The 20,097-nt window shown below is 43.9% G+C and overlaps 1 protein-coding gene across 1 annotated transcript in view; it reads right to left on the reverse strand.

The window, feature by feature from the left end:
- The window catches only part of LOC146045090 (intestinal mucin-like protein), a 111,672-nt gene that overhangs the window by 30,727 nt on the left and 60,848 nt on the right, over positions 1-20,097 (reverse strand). The window contains exons 3-8 of the mRNA XM_083163773.1: positions 18,686-18,848; positions 14,675-14,706; positions 7,666-7,843; positions 6,372-6,476; positions 4,138-4,178; positions 2,637-2,735 (exon numbers count right to left, since the gene is read on the reverse strand). Of these exons, the coding sequence (XP_083019899.1) occupies positions 2,637-2,735; positions 4,138-4,178; positions 6,372-6,476; positions 7,666-7,843; positions 14,675-14,706; positions 18,686-18,848 (618 nt within the window). The remainder of the gene's footprint in view (positions 1-2,636; positions 2,736-4,137; positions 4,179-6,371; positions 6,477-7,665; positions 7,844-14,674; positions 14,707-18,685; positions 18,849-20,097) is intronic.

Consider the following 20,097-nt stretch of genomic DNA (forward strand, 5'->3'; position numbering starts at 1 on the left):
GCACCTCACACACTTACACATTGGACAGATACACACACACAACACACCACATGCAGTACAATACAAATCCATACACACTACAACACACACCCAAAAACAGTACAACAAACACACAGAACACACACACTTAAACATTGCCAGGATACGCACAGCACAGCACACTACACACACATATATACGTAGCACACCTCACAAACTTACACATTCGGCAGATACACACAACACAACACACACACATACCACCCCACTCACAGTACAACACACACCCACATTCACTACAACACACACCCAAAAACAGTACAATACACAGAACACACACACTTAAACATTGCACAGATACACACAGCACACCACACACACACACAGATTTATACATAGCACACCTTACGCACTTACACATAGGGCAGATACACACAACACACACATAACATACCTCTAACAGCACAACACACCCACATTCACCACACACACCCAAAAAACAGTACAACACACAAAAAACACACACTTAAACATTCCACAGATACACAAAGACACAACACACACATACTGTATATACATAGCACACCTCACACACTTACGCATTGGACAGATACATACAATACAACACACACAACCACATACACTACAACACACACAAACACACAAAAAAAAATTTTCCGTTTATTTAACAGTCTGTACCGGCAAATAAAAACTGTACCTAATGTACCGTTTCTACTTTGTTCCCCATATCCGTCTCTCCAGTCATCCAGCCTGTCACTGCTTTCCTCGGCCAGTTGCACTGAGAAATCTTTGTCCTGGCCAATGCACCCATTGATCAATACAAAGTGGGTACACTGCACTCACCCTGTTAGTCAGTTGGATATCAGGCACTGCTCTGCCTTAAGGGTTTCCCAGACTCTTTTGGTTCATAGATAATGTTTGGTCGGTGGGCATGAGCGCTGCATGCATTTGTTTGAATGTTATGAGTGTAAGAAGTTGAAGAATAAGACTGAGATGAAGATTTGTCATGTTATAGTGTACAATTTACTCAATAAATCGTGAAAAAAATATGTGTACATAGAAGTACAATCAAGAAATGAAAGTAGGATTAAAAAATAAATTCTGATTCAAACTGATAATTGTTTGGATGGCGAAACAAATCTATAGGTGGAGGGGGTATGGATATTGTTGGCATAATTGGTGCTTGGTACACCTACGGGGGGTCCCCAGTTGATAAGAAATTTTCACTACAGTGTCACCGTAGGGGGATTTCCAATTGGGGTTCAGGTGGTCTTTTTCGGGACCCCTTTACAATCCCATTGGTCTCTTCTCCTGGTGCCTACGGTCTCCCTCAGTGATTGACTATCATTAAGGGAGACCGTAAGCTCAAGGAGAAGAGACCTACAGGATTGTAAAGGGTCCCTAAAAGACCAACTGGATACCAATTGGGAATCCCCCTAAGGTGACACTGTAGTGAAAATCCCATCAATTGAGGGCCCCCTGTAGGTGTAACAAACACCAATTATGCAAACAATATCCATACCCCACCTATAGATTTGTTTCACAACCCACTTCATGCAAACAATTATGAGTTTGAATCAGAACTTTTTACTCCTACTTTCATTTCTTGATTGTTCTTTTATGTACACTTACATTTTTTTTTCACGATTAATTGAGTAAATTGTACACTTTGTAACATGGCAATTATTTTTCTCAGTCTTATTCTTCAACTTCTTACACTCATACCTTATCAATGCACCCATTGATGATTGTGATGGCTGGATCAGTGGATTGGCCCGGCGGGTGTAGGGAAGAATTTGGCCCATTGCACCCATTTCCAGTGGTGCATTACAGTGGTGTGGGTAGCGTGCGTCGCGTCATGACATCATGTGGCCAGGTCCGCGGACCTGCTCCCACACTCAGGGGCTGCCCCACCGTTTGGTAGAGATGCCCGGTGTATATGCTTTACAGATCCCCAGACCTCAGAGACTGCCGCAGGCAGGTTCGGTGAGGGGAGTGGCAGTGGAAGGGAGCAGTGAATTTTTTATTAATTATGGCCCGGTAAGTAATGCCCACCCCGATCCCCACGCACTCAGCGCCTGTAATTACACGTCCTAGAAACTGTACCATTGAAAGTATAGAAATGGAGGTGTGACCACATCCCTTTCTGATTTTGTACCGATTTCTGACCCTCAGATGTTGGAGGATATGTCATACAGTAGGTGCTAAATCTCAGGAGTGGATTTGGAATTCATCAACACATACAAGTTATCAACTCAGGAGCGTTGTGTTTCAAACAACAACACCACACCTGATTTCATTGCCATCATTGAGTATCAATGCAAACACATTCTAACATTATGGTGGAATCTATAACAAATTACAATCTTAGGTCTTTGGCACAGCATACTGTAAGATTACATTTTTTAGCAATTTTGGAAATAAAGAAAGAAGGTTTTCCCGGGCAACGCCGGGCGGGTCAGCTAGTATTAAAATAAATGAGTCCATTTTTGGTGATGAAAAATAGCACAAGGCCTGACCTAAACTATATTTGTGCACAACACTCTGCCGCTGCTTTGGATTTGTATTTTCTTATTTTGGAAACCTTGTGTGAGTATAAACCTGATAAAAGATGTCTGCTTAACATAAGTAAATACCTGGAGTACATCGGTGGATCCATCAGCAGCTGTCACAACACATGAAACCTGCACACACGTTCCACAGCAATCATCGTCAGGTTTGTTATAGACAAAACCCTAATAAGGTTATAAAAACATAAAAATGTTTATTTTAATTTCATTTCTAGAACAAGCTGAATCCAGTAGTTAATCTTATAGAACAATATTCAAAGTTAATTATTGTGAAAAGAAATTTGCGGTACTTATGTATTATCTGGGCTTCCATGTTAAATGCACCCCATTTTTTCATACCCCTACTATCCAACTACGCATGGAGATTATTTTATATAGTGTGGCGAGCGCAGCGAGCCACCGTGCCCGAAGCGTGGCGAGCGCAGCGAGCCCCGCGCGGGGACGCGGTCTCATAAGAAAAACGGGAGCCCAGATATTACATAAGTACCAAATTTGCAATATAAAGCACAATACTAACTGGTACTTCATTTAATCAATAATAAAGAAAAAGAATTAGGGTTGCAGTCTAGTATCCAGTATAAGTATAGTATTGGTATAGTATTCAGTATTGTAGAAAACTGATGAATTGATTGGTTACAGTACAGTAGGTCATGTGTTTGAGCATATCTGTAACTCACCTGTGAACAGTAAATCGTGCAGAATATAGGCTCACAGATAACAGAATTAAATCCAGTATTTGAGTCAATAATGTCAGAGCAGAAACACATCTTGCATAATGACCTCTGTGCCCAAATGATTTGGCCAATCTGTATGGGTATATAGATATATATATATAAACAATTAAAGCCATAGCTAGGAAAATCATTATTTGTTTATTCATTACTAATATTGAAGTAACAAAAAGAGCTTTCCATTAATTATGTTATCATATAAACTGTTCTAAATTAAGGAACAAACCCAGTTTCACAGAGTCTATCAATATACATCAGAATTACAATTTTAAAATCTCAGTGAAAAACCTTACTGGTAATGACAGCCAAAGTGGCAAAAATATTTTGAGATAGGCCACGATCAATGCTTCCCCACTCACACAGTAGCTCTAGTACTCGACCACCCCCATGCGACGAAAAACCCCAATGGACACAGCAGCAGCAGCAGGGGGAGCAGGGGCAGCCTCAAAGGAGCAGGGGCAGCTGCAGTGGTGAATATTTTTGGTGCAGAAAAAAACCACCCTGGGAGGTGTGTCATGCCCTAGACAAACCCACCACTTAAGGGGTTAATAGCCATAACGTACAGTACATTATATCGTATTTTCTTGATACATTGATCAATTAATCAAAATTGAATTCCTCGTACTGGGCAATGACTCACCAACCTCCAAGTACCATTTAAATTGCTCATACTGGACTATCCAAGAACTTTACGTTGATCTTTAACTATCAAGCTTACTGGCCATTAAATTAGTGCTTGGCAGGTGCTGCAATAAATCTAGATAGTGACAAAATAACATTTACTGTATGCAAATCATGTTTTGCAGGTTAAAAAAAATGATGGATTTTATTCATACCTGGTAGAGAGTTCCGTTCTCTATGCAAACATTCATTGGAGCTGTTATATAAGAAAAAAAAAAAAAACATAGTATGCGTTCTCATAAAAATATAAGTGAATACTAGTAATGTATACATACAAACCATAATGCCTGTATAATGGTAATCTAGTCAATGCCAGCTCGGCCATTAGGCAGCATTAGGCATCTGCCTAGGGTGCCGGGCACCACCAAGTCTGCCTTTCAAAAAATCAATGATGTCTATAAGGATCCTTCTTGTACTTAATTCAGGTGGTGGCTGCGGAACTTCTAACACCTCACCTCCATACTTTCCCTTGGGGCATATTTCCCTACTTTGCTGTCCCCTCCTCCTTGTAATTTGTTGTCGCTGGCAAAGGGGGACCTCTAGGGAAAGCAGGGGGCTGGGAAGACTACCCAATTTTTGGGAGCCTCCCTTGCCATTCCATGAATGTTAGGCAAGTATGCCATAAGCGGTCAGAAAGCGGGGATTGGTGGCAGTATGGGGGGGGATTTTGCAGTAGGTTGAAGTTTTGCTTAGGGTGCTGAGAAGCCTTATACCGGCCCTGAATCTAGTAGATTCCACTTATAAGAGTATCTGCCAAATCGCATTTCATGCATTCACACAAGTCTAAAGTTTTTGTGCAGAATAAGTGAAAACTTCACTTTTAAAATGTAATGATTGCAGTAGTACTAATGGCGTGAGATGATTGCTGTAGGTATCAACAGTAAGGGTACTTTTTCCTAATTATCTCCCTTTTGTCACATCGGAGCCACTTCTAAAGAGGTCACAAGAACATTGTGGCACATCCTCAACTACATAAAGATTTGGTTGGCATATATCTCTAAATGAAGACCAGAGAGACTCTAGGTAATATTGATTTGTTCACACTATTGAAGAATGTTCTAATGACACATTCAAAAAGTCACTGATTTAGACGTACAGATTCCAACAGGTTCAGTATGATTTATCAACAATTGAGGGGGTAAATACTGATGTTCAATAATACCAGCAGTTAAAATGCTGATGCGCAATATACCGACATGATCATAATGCCAAACATGTCGAAATGCCAACAGAGTTGTAATGTCAACATAGATGTCATATAAGTGTAACGCATGGCTCTGCACGCTTCGGGCACAGTGCTCGGCACTCTATTATATTATCCTTCTATGCCTACTGGGATGGTAAAGTAGGAACAAGTCAATTTTTGTGAAAAAAATCATAAAACAATTGTGGGCCCGATTCAAAAAGAATCATTCCTATGGTGGGGCTTTGTGCATGCTTAGATCTCCTGTGCAAATGGCTTCAGCGAGTTACACACTTGCCTGTGGAGGAAACAGAGCTGTAGCTGGGGAACGTCTGGGTGGGCAGGGGGTGGGTGGCTGACATCACATGATGTCAGCACCCGCCCCCTCTTCAGCGGACTCCAACGGGAAAAAAAATCCAGTTTACAATGATGGTCGACCACCATCGAATGATTTCTCTCCCCTTTGGCCGCATGTGAGGGGAAGTGTTTGAATACAACCCATTGCATGGTGCAGATGGGATTCGAGGTGTGGGGGGGGGGGGGCATTCGGCCGGTTGGAGTTAAGCCGCTTGTTAAACAGCAAATGACTGCTGCTCAGCAAGTGGTACAGAACCAGGGCCTGTATTTGGTATTATTTGTGTCAATATTTTGCCTGTAGGCACATCGTTGTTTTGTACCTGTCAGTGTGTTGATTGTTGACTCTTAGATGTTGTCTGTATTTCGTTTGTCGGAGTGCTGTATATAGCGGTATTTTGACAGTCATTGGTTTTAGGGATTCTGTCAATCTGTATTTCATCCGTGGGTAAATTAACTACATACCTTTCCAACATGTCTGGATGAAGCTTGCCTTTTTATATGGTGTCCTATTTACAGACATTCTTATGTTGATTTTATAAGTGTTGTTTTTTTAGTGGTTTTTCAGTGAAACATACAGTAAGGCCTGATCTGAGGCGGCTTTAGTCTTCATGGGGCTATAGGCAAGATACCAGTTTGGGACCATCCTCCCTGAAACAATCCATAGCACTATATTTTTGCTGTTGATTGAAGATGGCATGAATAGAGAACCTTGGCACTTGCACAGTATACCATATAAAAGCTGGTACTGATATGTTAGTTGGGCGCCCACTAAGCTATCATGTTTGGTTCATCTCTAGATTAAACCATAGATCACACCATTGAAGAAAAAGAAGAAGACCTCAAACTTACTGCAGGTAAATGAGACACAACAGTCACCCTTTCGAATTGTAGGAACACCTTCATATCCAAAAGGGCAGGTGTTTGTTAGATTAGGACAATTGTATGGCTCACACCCTGTGGAAAAAACACTGTTGCAACATTGAATTGTCGATTATTCTAATTCAGTCAATTTACATAATGAACACTCACCTAGTTTCATTTTTTTATATAAATTAATTTGTCAAATAACATACATCAGTTTAACATTTCATAATTCAATATTGACTATATTAGTCACAATCATTTTCTGTAAATACTGTATAGCTCAAATGAGCAGTCACACTAAAAAAATGTAGCATGCATTGGTTTTACATGCAGTAAGTGCTATTGTGATTTATTCTGTCCTTAAAAATAAATGACAATGCTTACAGTGCAACACATTGGGGGGTATTCAATCCCAACTGCTACTTTCATCAACGGAAATAGCGGCTCTCGTATATTCAATGGTGCCATTACCTACATCATTTAACGCAGCTTCGGACAAAACAGATCCGACTTTAAAACCAGTCGGATCTGTTTTGTCGGAAGCGGCTGCTGATTGTCGAATTCACGGCCATTTTTTGACAACCCACATCCATTTTCTGCAATAGGCGGAATTTCTGATACGCCGGAACATTGAATTCTGGCTGTCGAGATATAGTTGAACGAAACGAAAATGGCATGGGATTCCGACTGTTGGGATGTTCTGACAGTCGGAATTCCGGGTTGAGGAAGTCCGGGTGAGCGATGGTGATGGACTGTGCATGCACATAATAGCTTATGCGCATGTTCAGGCCCTTTGTGCGAATGCATTCAGAACATTGTACAGTCACCAGCCCATTCGAACAGAGCAGTGCGAGCGTGGAGCGGCGGACATGGGTCGCGTCCTTAGGAACGCCCAGCGTTTCATGGGCGTCCCAATGAAAATGATGGGCATTCCCATGGTAATTCGCCCATGATGCGAGTGCCGGGGGTGGGCAGCTAACATCACCGGATATCAACTGCCCTCCCTCTTCTCGTACCAGGGTGCCGCAAATCTGAGTCACAAGAGAGTGACTTAGATTTGCGAGCGCTGCTTTAAACGCAAGTTGCAAATGGATGTTTGTGCAAACGTCCATTCGCATGCGTACAAGGAAAATCTGCATACATGCTGTCAACACGTGGCGTTTAATCGAATTTCACAGCTTTGCGAGTCAACCAGAATGGTCCCCTTAATTTCAGTGCAATCTTTAAACTAGCTTTCAAAAAAATGTATAAAAGTCAAATAGTGCAAGTCTACACATACTGCATTCATAATGTGGGCAACAAAAATTATCTTCATTTAGCGTAGTGTATAGCTCCAGCCAAGGTTTGTTACACATGTCAAGGTTTACAACTGGACATTGCATGGTTTTACAGGAAACTTGGAGCAAGTCCTTGTCACAGGTACAATTTTGGCAGTTGTCTATCCAAGTGTCTCCAGGCTGAAAAAAATCAAGAGCGACAAAAAAAGTAATAAAAACTTATATTCTATGAAAAAACATCAATAAACCGAGGTGGTGATTTCAGAGAAATAAATAAATATTGACAATTTTCATATACATAAATGTGTACAAATGTGAAACATTCCATAAGTACAGTATTATTGATTTGAGACTTAGGGTCAGGGTGTTGACTAGAGTATAGGTGTGTATCATATATGTTTTTGCACTGTGCGCGATGCAGAAGGGAACCACACAAAGGCCCTTATTCAGATCTGTGCGGCCGAAGCCGCACACGGTGCTCCGGCCGCACAAACCAATCCCCGCCCACGATACGGATCGCCACGGCCGTCCGTACACGGACGGCTGGCGATCCGCAAGAAAATGGTGGGGCGTACGCCTCCACCATGGTGGGAGCTGCCCCCTGCATTCGATGGTCGGCGACCATCGAAGGCAGGGCCGCACGCCCCACCAGGTCCCGCAAGCTGAGACCACACGGACAATCGTCCGTGTGATAGCTTGTATGGGGGCTGAGAGCTGACATCCGGCGACGTCAGCTTCCCGCCCCCATCACTGGCGTCATACCCTCATTAGCATGCATACGCCCCGCGTTTGCATGGGAACGCCCATGAAACGCGGGGCGTATGCATAGGGAAATGAGGGTATGAAGCCCCTCACGCCCCTATACGCCCCCTTTGCGGCGGACGAACTACGTCTGCGGCGAATTGGGCTGCACATGCGCAGATTGACCTCTGCGCATGTGCAGACTGAAAACATCGGCGGTACGGCCGCACGCGGGCCGTACCGCACGATTCAGAATAAGGGCCAAAAACAGGTAATGCAGAGTCATGTACTTTTCAACTGAATTTTCACACACAAATGAACAGCCATAACTGGTTTGTAATTTTCTGTTCTCATGTAGGCACAGTTCACAGGGGTACACAAGTGGTGCTGCTGCTAAGGGCTGGGGTTTGACAACAGGGGTGGTCATCCCGAGGCTCCCACACACAGTCATTCTTACCCTGTAATTGCTGTAATTAAGTGATGTAGGAGCTTCTTGTTCTACATGGCAGGATCTTCTCATTACAGGTGCCATCTTGGATTACAGTCCCAGTACTAATCATGGCTTCTGCAATGGTCTCCAATAAGTTTTCTCTGTGGACTGGAGAGGACCCTAAAGTTTTACTGTGTGCCTCCACAAATCTGTGGATCTGGTGATGGGTGTGATTTTTGATCCCCTCTCTGCAGCCGTGGGTGCTTCTGTGACTCTGACACTTATTCAATAGTGTTCCCTGGGGTTAAGTTGTGGTGTGTGGAGCTGTTACTGCCTGCCAACATGTTGATATTTCATTCCTAGACCATAGCAGTCTAAGGTACTCGGTAGCATGGGGGAGGGGTTGCACTCCGCCCATTCTTGGAGGGCAGGGTGGGGAAAATTTTATGGAAGTTGCCCCTGGACTCCTGCAAGCTTTTATTGGTACCAATGACCAGTATTGCTGTGCAGAGGTTCATACCATGCAGCCTGTACAGCCCCATGGCTAGTAGTCCATCTCACTCAGGTTGGCACAAGAATGTCCCAACCCATAGTTACCTGCTCACTTCTACGACTTGTGTCATCCTTGTCTGTCTGCCACTCCCATTTAGAATGAGCAGGGCCCTCTTACCTCATTTACTCTTCATTCTTTTATCTAAACCATCTCCATACTTCCTTCTTTGGCATCTAATCCCCGGGTTGTATGCCACCCCAATATTTATTTCAGTATCGTCTACTGATGCAGATATGTTTATATACTCTGTACTTGTCCTATACTGTCTTGAACTGTAAGTAACGGTTTTCTTGTTTTGTTTATAAACTCTGTAACTGGACATTGCAGATCTTTTGTGGTGCCATATAAATAAATGATGATGATGATAATAATAATGTTGTGTGTTCATTGAGCGGGATATCGTGCAGTGTCACCCTACTCTAGCACTGAAAGTTTACAGTTGCCGGAGTACGGAGCGACTGTAAAATGCTTGACAGTCAGGATCCCGACTGACAGGGGCTATTCTCCCTCGTGGGGGTCCACAACCCCCAGGGAGGGAGAATAGAACCTATGGCAAGTGCAGCAAGTCCGCATGGGGCTTCATTGCACTCACCCTCCTGTCGGAGAACCGGAGGTCGGGATTCCAATGTTGGTATGCTGACGGTCGGAATCACGAATGTTTACAGAGGGTATAACAAAACAAATGCAAAATATGAAGAGTATATAGGTGCATATTTTGGACATATCTTTTTAGATAGGTGCAATGATGATGATGATGATGATAATAATGATTATTATTAGAAAATCAGGTGAAGGACATGGAGTAGGCACAGTCATATCTGAAGATGAATAAAATCCTGAAAATTGCCAAATACAAGGCTGGATTGAAAAGTAACTCCTCCATGGCTATAAGTTTTTATGTTTGTGAACACATTTGAACACTTTTTTGTACATGATAACTCAGTGTAACCTCTATGTAATGCACTATTCACTTTTCATCGTAGTCCCCATCCCGTTCCACACATGTGTGCCAACACATGATGAGTCAGGCAAACTCGTCAGTGTCACAGAAGTAGAATTTGTAGAACAGTAGACGGACCAGGAGAAAGGGTTAAAACTGGCTGGTTTAATGCAGGTGTTTTTCTTCCCTATTTTATTCAGTAAGAGAGTGCTAGAGTAGTGAGGTAGTTACTCAGTGACCTCTCAAGTGGGAGAGGATAGAGATTGCATTGTGTTAAGTGCTGCCTGCTGCCCTGTTGTATGTGGTCAGAGCAGGGACAGTGTGCGCAAGTCACAGATAAGAGAGCGAGATAATACCTTGCTACGGCAGCTCAAGTTCGCCAGGAGAGGTGGCAGGTTACCGGGGAATGTCCTTGCGGCTCCCCTAATAGTGCTGCTAATTGCTGTGCAGTGTCACGGCCTGAGGACTAGGTAGGTTTTTGTGGTGCTCAGGAACTACTTTAGGATCAGGGGTTTAAAACGAGCTGGTTTTATTATAGAAGGTTTCATGGTACTTGTTTCCTAGCACGGCCACAACGATCATGATCGTGGGCATCGTGAATAAAAATCGGGGGCATCGCGGCCATCGCATGCACTAAAAAATCGGGTGCGATGGTACCGACGCGATGACCGCGATTTCCCCATAGGGAACAATGTTAAATGCCTCAATTTACCTGCGATGCCCCCGATTTCCCATAGGAAACAATGTTAAATGGTTTAATTTACCCAAATCATCATAGGGAACAATGGTAAATGGGCCAGAAACCCCCCAAAATACCCCATAACAGTGAAATGTCCCCCCAAAAGTAGTTTACGCCACCCCACGATCAACGCGAACCCGAAGCGTGGCGAGCGGCGGCGGTACGCGTCCTCCGACCTTTTTATACCCCCACTATCCACGTCGGCGTGGAGTTGAGAATAGAATAGTGTGGCGAGGGGACGCGGATACCTGTGAAGCCCGCGAAGGGACGCGTTTACCTGTGAAGGTATCCGCGTCCCCTCGCCACGCTTCGGGCTCGGTGGCTCGCTGCGCTCGCCACACTATTCTATTCTCAACTCCACGCCGACGTGGATAGTGGGGGTATGAAAAGGTCGGAGGACGCGTACTGCTGCCCCTCGCCACGCTTCGGGTTCGCGTTGATCGTGGGGTGGCGTAAACTACTTTTGTGGGGACATTTCACTGTTCAGGGGTGTTTTTGGCGGTTTCTGGCCCATTTACCATTGTTCCCTATGATGATTTGGTGAAATTGAGGCATTTAACATTGTTTCCTATGGGAAATCGGGGGCATCGCGGGTAAATTGAGGCATTTAACATTGTTTCCTATGGGAAATCGGGGGCATCGCGTCTGGACCATTTAAGCCTTTTTTAGCCGCATACGACGTGACCGACGCGATTTTGACTTTTTTCAATGCATTTCAATGGGAAAATTGGGGGCATCGCGTCGGTCGCGTCGCAGACCACTAAAAATGACACCCGATGCCCGCGATTGTGGCCGTGCTAGGAAACAAGTACCGGTTTCATAAATGGAAAACAAAATCACTTATTCAAATCATGGCTTTGAGATAAGGCTGAAACAAGGAAAGTCTCAAATAGCGTCTTTGAGGGAATGTCCTTAGAAATAATACGTTCGTGCAATAACTCACGAAGTGACCAGCGGTACTGAGGGAGATCTAAATCACGGGGAAGAGGGCTTTGTTGGCAAGATGAAATCATTATGGCAGAAGAATGGCGTATATGGAGAGTAATAGAATCCAGCAGTCCAAAGTACTATGGGAAAGACTGCAGCTGAAAAGTCTCTGAGTATCCGAATGACCAGAAGGTGGCGTAGTCTGGCGAATAATTGGCAGACACCAGAATAACGTGCAGCAAGCCCACAGGCAGATGGTACCAGAGCCACGGGCTGGAAGCCACAGAGGCAACAACGACAGGTGTCAGTATTACTGGAGTCTGCCATTGGCTAGACAGTGCAGGGAGGTAGGAAACTTTAATCTGGCAGCCAATATGCGTTTTGCCCACTTCCAAGATGGCAGCGCTGGCCTCCCGGTGCCGCCCCAGTCACAAATCCCCCAGAACTCAAGGAAACCCACCCCAGCATGCAGCACTCCCCAGCCGCCCGAATCCCGGACCTGGCATGGAGCCCGGACCTCAGACACAGCACAGACAGGCAGCGGTCCCGCCGCGGCCGTCCGTGATATGCAGTCTGTTGATGCACCGATCCACCGGCGCCGGTGGTCAGTGTGTGATGACGCGCGTTTCACCCCTGTGGCTTGATCACATCAGGTTTCACAACCTACAGCATGTCAGCAGTTATACAGACAGTCAATCTCCATGACCAGTCTTTGGGGTTATCTCTATTCTCCTATACAATAAAAGTATCTCCAGACTCCTGTGATGAGGGAGAACTCAGGTATATTTACAGCAGCCCTGAGAAACCATGTTTGACAGATAGATGTGTAGAGAGTTCCATCATGCTATGAGCAGCAAATCTAAAAAGCAGCCTTGCTAGATGGGCCGATGACTTTGAGCAAGCTAACACATCCCCTTGCATACCTCCAGCAAGCAGAAATAATTCCATGATCGCCGACGATCGAATGATTTCTCCTGCCTTCAGAAATAAAAGTCAGTCTGAACTGACTTTTATCTCCTTTGGTGTCCGCCACAAAGGGGGCGGGTGCTGACGTCATTTGTAGTCAGCTGCCCACCCCCGGCAGGCATCGGTTGACCTTCGTTCCCATGGAAATGCTTAGCGTTTTCATGGGGATGCCCACAAAATGCTGGGCATTCCCATGGACCATCACCGTTTCTGCGACCGGCCCTCCCTCCCCGCAACGATCAGCCCAGCGAGTGTGTAACTCGATGAAGCAGTTCGGTGCCAGGGTTTTTATAGGCACAGACCCCCAACCATGGGGCTGAATTTGGCACTGTCCGATCATTTAAAAATCACCCCTTTATTTAGAATATGACTATCTTTGGGGTAAATTTACTAAGGTATGAGTTTTTAGAAAAGAGATATGTTGCCCATAACAACCAATCAGATTCTAGATTTTATTCTCTAGAAGATGCTAGATAAATGATAAGTAGAATCTGATTGGTTGCTATGGACAACATTTCTTTTAATAACTCTCACTTTTAGTAAATTTCACTATACTTTGCCTATTTTTTTTTTCTTCTTTATTCCCCCATTTTTTTCTCTACATATTTTTGGATTCTAATCTGTCTCTCAAATTTCTTTTGTTTCCATTTGATGATTTCTTTCTTTTTACTGAGAATTTCTGTCTCAAGATTTTGCCATTATGGACACATGTCTTGAAAAAAGACTTACCAGGAGAAATGTGTTGCTATAAGTGACAGGCGAGCAGAACTGTGATATAATGGATCAGAGTGGGGAACCCTTGGACCTTCTACACAGTGCCTAGGACAGGTGATTATTTAATTGAACTTTGGTTCTACATGTCACTTGGTTTGACAAAAAGAACAGCCACTGGCAGTTTTTATTCATATATGTTTCAATAAATGTCTGATTTACTAAACTATGAAATATATATTTTGCTTTGGTTGAGGACAGTAAAGGTGTGGAGGACCCAACAAACCCTGATATGTCTCTTACATGTGGTGCTACAAGCATTAACTTCACAACTGGCACAAAAAGCATTCAAATCTCCCCAGCAAAATTAGCACTCTGGCCACATTGCCTTTATTAGCAGTGGCGGTTTTTATCTATGGGCTGCAGGGCTGCAGCCCCCAAGGTAAAATCCGACACTGTGTGAAGCCAGATGCAGTCTGTGAGACTGCAATGGCTTCACTGTGACTGGCAGTGACTTCCTATTGGAAGTTTGACCTGCCAGTCACCCAAGTCAGTCCCATTAGGAGATGTTCCCTTCCACCAGGATGCCTCTACAGTATGTGGGTTGCTGCATGGCAGCCCATAAACTGGGTTCTGCGCATGCGCAGTACAGAGGACGTTACTGCACATTTGCCAAACCGGGACCCTGAATATTAATCTGTGGGCTGCTACCGAAGAAGCCCATAGAGGCTGGGGCCAGTGCATGCGCAGTACCGATGCAGCTACTGCGCATGCACCAGTCCCACAGCGGGGTCTGGTCTGGGATTGGCGGCAGTGGCGGGGACCTAAAAGCAGACTGGGACTAGCAGCAGTAGCGGCGGCAGCCCTCCTCCTCCACAGAGGTAAGATAAAGAATATTCTGACTATAAAAAGCTAGAAATATTTAAATATAGTTTTTATAAAAAGTACCGTATGTGCTCCTAAAACTACCTTCAGGATTGTACTTTAATAAAAAAAATACTCACATTTTTTTGAATCCCATTGGACCCAACACAATCTGAAAAAAAGGTAAATGAAAATGTTTATTAAATACTGTTTAGAGATGTTTTAAAGGTGATTATGAAGAAAGTTTCCTTAGGGATTTCATGGGAGAAACTCACTAGTAACAAAACTATAATAACTTCTGAATAATACTGTAAGGTAACTTTATGGCAGGTATTCAATGCCATAATTCACCCTGTGCAGCGAATCCTGTTTTGGATTCGCTGCAAAATCGCCGGGTTCTGGAGGGCTGGTGCATTCGCTGACAGCCCACCCTCACCCCCTATTCAACGCCTCAGGGGCTCGCTGCCCCTCGTGACGAATTTTAAACACCCCCCCCGACGAATGCCGCAGGGAGCCGGGAGATGGCGGCAGGCAGGGAGAGCCCCGGGAGAGCTGTCAAGGGACTGGGACTCACTGGTCCCAGCCGCTGTACTCACTGGTCCCGTTCCTGCATATTTAATGATCGGGACCAGTGTGCAGTGAATATATGAATATTAATGAGCAGCTTCCGGCTCCCTGCTGGCGAATGTGTAAAAAAAAGAAAAAAAATGTGTACAAATAAAAAAAAAAAAAATTATGTAATATATACGCATGTGCTGCAAGCACATGAAGCATGCCCCTTCACAGAAAAAAAAATAATTCAGATTTTTTGACACCCATAAAAAAAAACAAATGCAAAAAGTGAAACATGGAGACAATCACTGGAGAAAGCAGTTCTGTTTGAGAATTACACTCTCGGCGAAATTCAGCGGTCCCAGTGGTGCATTGTGTGAGTTTGCAAGGGTACCGGTGACGTCACCAGCGTGCCCAAGCACTCGCGCATTACACCCCTGGAACCAGAGATGCCGCTGAAGAGGATCCTGAAGCCCGCTGTAGATGCCTGGAGATGTGGTAAGTATGAAAAAAGGGGCGGGGGCGGGGGGGGTGTATTTGGAATATATCGGTTTTTGGATATACAGATACGGGATACTCAACCTGTATAAGATTATCTTTCCAATCTGACTGTTTGGAATACAAATGTTGTCATTTCTGGGAGAAAATTGACCATTTGCTCCCAAACATTGAAAACAGACAGAAATGGTCATTCAAACAAATTGGTTAAATCCTTTTGATTTAACCAATTTATGCAAATGACTGTTTTTGTACATTTTCTAGCTTTTGGGAGCAAATGTTTCCTTGTAATTTGTTCCCAGACATTACCAGATTTTTGTTCCAACCAGCCAGATTACAAATATAAATTTATGGTGTGTACACATGGTACAATTTGCCATTTGATTTTGACTATATAGTAAAAATTGAATCTGGATCAAACATGTTTTCAAGCTTTCGATCCCATTTTGATGCCGATGCCCACTCCCTTTCAGCTCAAATCGATTAGCCAAATAGGCAATGCAGCAATGCCAATATAGTACATATCTGTACTATATAGTCAAAATTCAATGCATGTGTTTAGGCTTGGGATAGAATAGCTAGACTACCACACCATGTGCACACACCATTATACTGTGTATCCAGCTTTAGAAGTAAAAGAAAATGGTATGCAATTCATACGTATTAAAAAAAATAGAATAAAACACAATTTAACTATTGGCAAGTAGATTGGAATACCCTTTTTACCATCTATTACTTTGTACCCAATTCCGATGGAGCTCCCCGCTGCCGTCCGCCACCTCCCCGTCGCAGTTAGCCAATCCCCACCACCTCCCTACACCCCCTCTAACCCTGCCCGTCTCCCTGAAGCAGAGACAGGCAGGGTTTCTGCCTCTGAGACACCGAGTGACTGGGAAGCGCATTCGTGTCAGATGCTCGTGCATCCCAGTCTGATGGAGTTCCTCTCAGCCAGCGCTCACCAGCGGGGACATTCTGGCTGGTGCTGGCGCTAAATGAGAGGGGATCCATCTGTAGGTGGGCCAATAGGTGGTGGTGTTTTATTGTTTGTAATGGTAGTGATATAACCACAACCATAACGGTTGGTCAGAAAATAGCACTGGTACTTGTGTAGTTTCACGGTGGCAGTTATATAGTCAGCGTAGCGTCCCTGTCAGAATCAGCGTAATGTTCCTGCAGGCAGCGTAGTTAGCGTAGTCAGCGTCCCTGGCAGAATCAGCATAGTGTTCATGAGGCCGCTTAAGTAGTTAGCGTAGTCAATCAAGCGTCCCTGGCAGAATCAGCGTAGTGTTCATGAGGCCGCTTAAGTAGTTAGCGTAGTCAATAGAGCGTGTTCCCACAGCCGCTTAAGTAGTTAGCATAGTCAATCAAGCGTCCCTGGCAGAATCAGCGTAGTGTTCACGCGGCCGCTTAAGTAGTTAGCGTAGTCAATCTAGCGTCCCTGTCAAAATCTGCGTAGTGTTCCTGCGGCCAGCATAGTTAGCGTAGTCAGCGTCACTGTCAGAATCAGCGTACCGCAGTACGACTAGCTGGAGCTTACGTAGTTAGCGTAGTCAGTCAGCGTTACGCAGTTAGCATAGTCAATCAGCATTCTGTCACCACTAATTTCATTGTGTTAGTTATGGCTGCCAAAGCATTAACCATCTTTAACTTGCCGCAAACGGAGGAGGAGTCGGTGGAGTTTTTCCAACGCCATCACTTGCTGCCAGAGACACAGACCTGTGTCAACAGTCATCCTATGAGGCTTAATGTAAAGGAGAGGATGTGGCGTTGCCACATAAGATGCTGTGGCAAGAAGGTCAGTGTGCGGTCTGCACAATGGTTTCACGGATGTCACCTGACATTTATGACCCTTCTGCGCTTCATTTTTTCTTGGGGCGAGGAGTGGACAAGCATTAAATTTTGTAAGAGCCACCTCATGATTTCCCAAAAAAATGCAGTGATTTAAAACAACCTTATGCGGGAGGCGTGTAAACTCGATTTGATGTCGCAGCCCCAATGCCGGATTGGCTGGGCTGGCAATATTGTTGAGGTGGATGAAAGTTTATTTGTCCAGCGAAAAAATCATGTTGGATGCGTCCTGCCTCAGAAGAGGATGTTTGATGGCATATCCCATGAGACAGGTGAATTTTTCATAACACCAGTGGCCAGCCGTGATGCCAGCATACTGATGTCCGCCATCCAGAAGCATATTGAACCGGGTACCACCATATACTCAGACTGTTGATGCACGTACAACACTCAACAACTTGAGCAGGCGCGGACCATCATGCGTGCATCAACCACCGCTACAATTTTGTGGACCCAGACACTGGGGTTCATACCCAAAACATTGAAAGGCTCTGGGGGTCATGCAAGTGGAGGAATAAGAGACAGAGAGGCACTGCGCATCAATACCTTGACTCCTACCTGCAGGAGTTTATTTGGCGCAATTTTACAAGCACTAACTCTAGTCCCAATGGCCGACAAATCATCCGACACAAATGCAGATGCAGCTGCGTCAACATCAGCTGCATTTGAAGGGAATGCTGAAAGTGAAGAATGACTGTTTTTATGGTTTCTTGGACTTGTTATTTGATATTATTGAACATTGTTCATTGTTTTTTTCTTCTTTATTGTTCACTAAAATCCAGTTACCAGCTAACACACGTCGTCATTACTGTTTCAGATGTATGATATGCCTTGTGTGAATGTTTTAGGTACTTTTGTTGACTATTTTCATTTTGACCTTGAAGCAGATGTATTAAGCCCGGTAAAGTTATTAAATGGGGATAAACCGGTGATAAAGTGGAAGGTGATAATGCGCCCAACTGACATTTTTCCAACATAGCTGGTTGGCTGGTGCGTTATCACCATTCACTTTATCACCGCTTTATCACTGTACTAGGCTTAATACATCTGCCCCATTATTATTTATTACGTATTAATATTAATATAAGTATTTACGGTTTTGCATTTTTATCATGTTTTAAAATATTGACAAAGGTTTAATTACAGTATTTTACCAAAAGTAAATAAACCATATACGATGCATTGCAGGAAACGGCTATTCAACAGGTATGGAAACATAATTACATGTCTCTGATTTGTATGGACATACTCACGTGCACACACATATTTAAAACAGCATCCATTAGAATCATAAACTTTTAAGAGTGGTACCCCACTATCACAGACGACGTTTGCAGGGGTTTCACATTTTACTTCTATCACTTCCATCAGCCCAGAACAAGTGACATTCATGCAGTTGGTGTACACAGAATTTTTCTGAATATAAAGGAAAAATTTCACAGTTATTGTTGTTTTTATTTACTATAAAGATCTGAATTATTCCATTTACAGGGGGGTATGCAATGTGCCGCCGCTATTTCCGAAGTGGGAAATAGCGGCGGCTCCCTATTCAATGCTGTCATTAACGACAGCATTGATGCGGGATCGCGGCAGAACCGGCCCGACTTCAGAAGCTGTCGTTCTGCGGATAACAGCGGTGGATTGTCATTATGCGGGCCGCTGATCGACAATCCACGGCCGTTTTTGTGGCCACGCCCCCTTTGCACCTATCGACAGGCGGGACATTGACTCCCGTCGGTCGTTATGCGGTCAATCTGACTGAAAACGGGCCAGGATCACGGCTGTCTGCGGGGATCGACAGCCGTGATCCCAGATTGCATACCCCCCACAGTATATTGTATATATATCAACAAGTAAATCTAAAGAGAATTATGCAGCGCTCATTCTACAAAGCCTCAACACCTTATTATTTACAGGGGTTTGGATTTAATTGATCAATAATGTCTATGAAGAAAGTGATGTGATCGGCATGCATTAGGTCTACAGTTATGATAGGTCAACAGTGCTTAACCCTTTGAGTGCCAACATTTCTGGGTGAGATACACAAAATATCTGCTAAAAATGCCAGCGTATATCAATTCGAATAAAAAATGTTATGTAAAAAAATATTATATTCCCTATATAAAGGTACACAGGTCATTGTGAAGAATTAAATGTTTGCTTGGCATTTTTTACCCCTATTTGGACAATTTCCCTTGGCACTCAAAGGGTTAAGGCCGATAGGTAGAAAAGGTTTGACAGGTTCAAAAGGTCAAAATGAAAATAGTCAACACTTTTGCAGTAGGTAGTAAATAAAACATTTGTGACAAAATAGCAAAAACCTTTTGAACCTGTTGACCTTTGAACCTGTCGATCTGAAGCACTATTGACATTTCATCTGTCGACTTTTTGTACCTGTTGAGCAAATGAATGTTGACCTTGTGCTCTCAAACTAACGACTGTCAATCTTTCATCCTGGAAGCCAATTGCCAGGGCCAGATTAACAATGGGGGGATGGAGCTTCAGCTTCCGGCATCCACATAAGAATAGACTCATCATCTTGACTGCATGGTGATCACCAGACTGACTCCAGCTGGCCACATGTTTGACCAACCATCAAGTTTTTAAATTGCATGTATCATTAGGGAGACATTGAGGTGTATAGTGTTTGGGTTCTATATGTCTA

Source organism: Crinia signifera, chromosome 11 (assembly GCF_055691185.1).
Source record: "Crinia signifera chromosome 11, ASM5569118v1, whole genome shotgun sequence".
Lineage (NCBI taxonomy): Eukaryota > Metazoa > Chordata > Amphibia > Anura > Myobatrachidae > Crinia > Crinia signifera.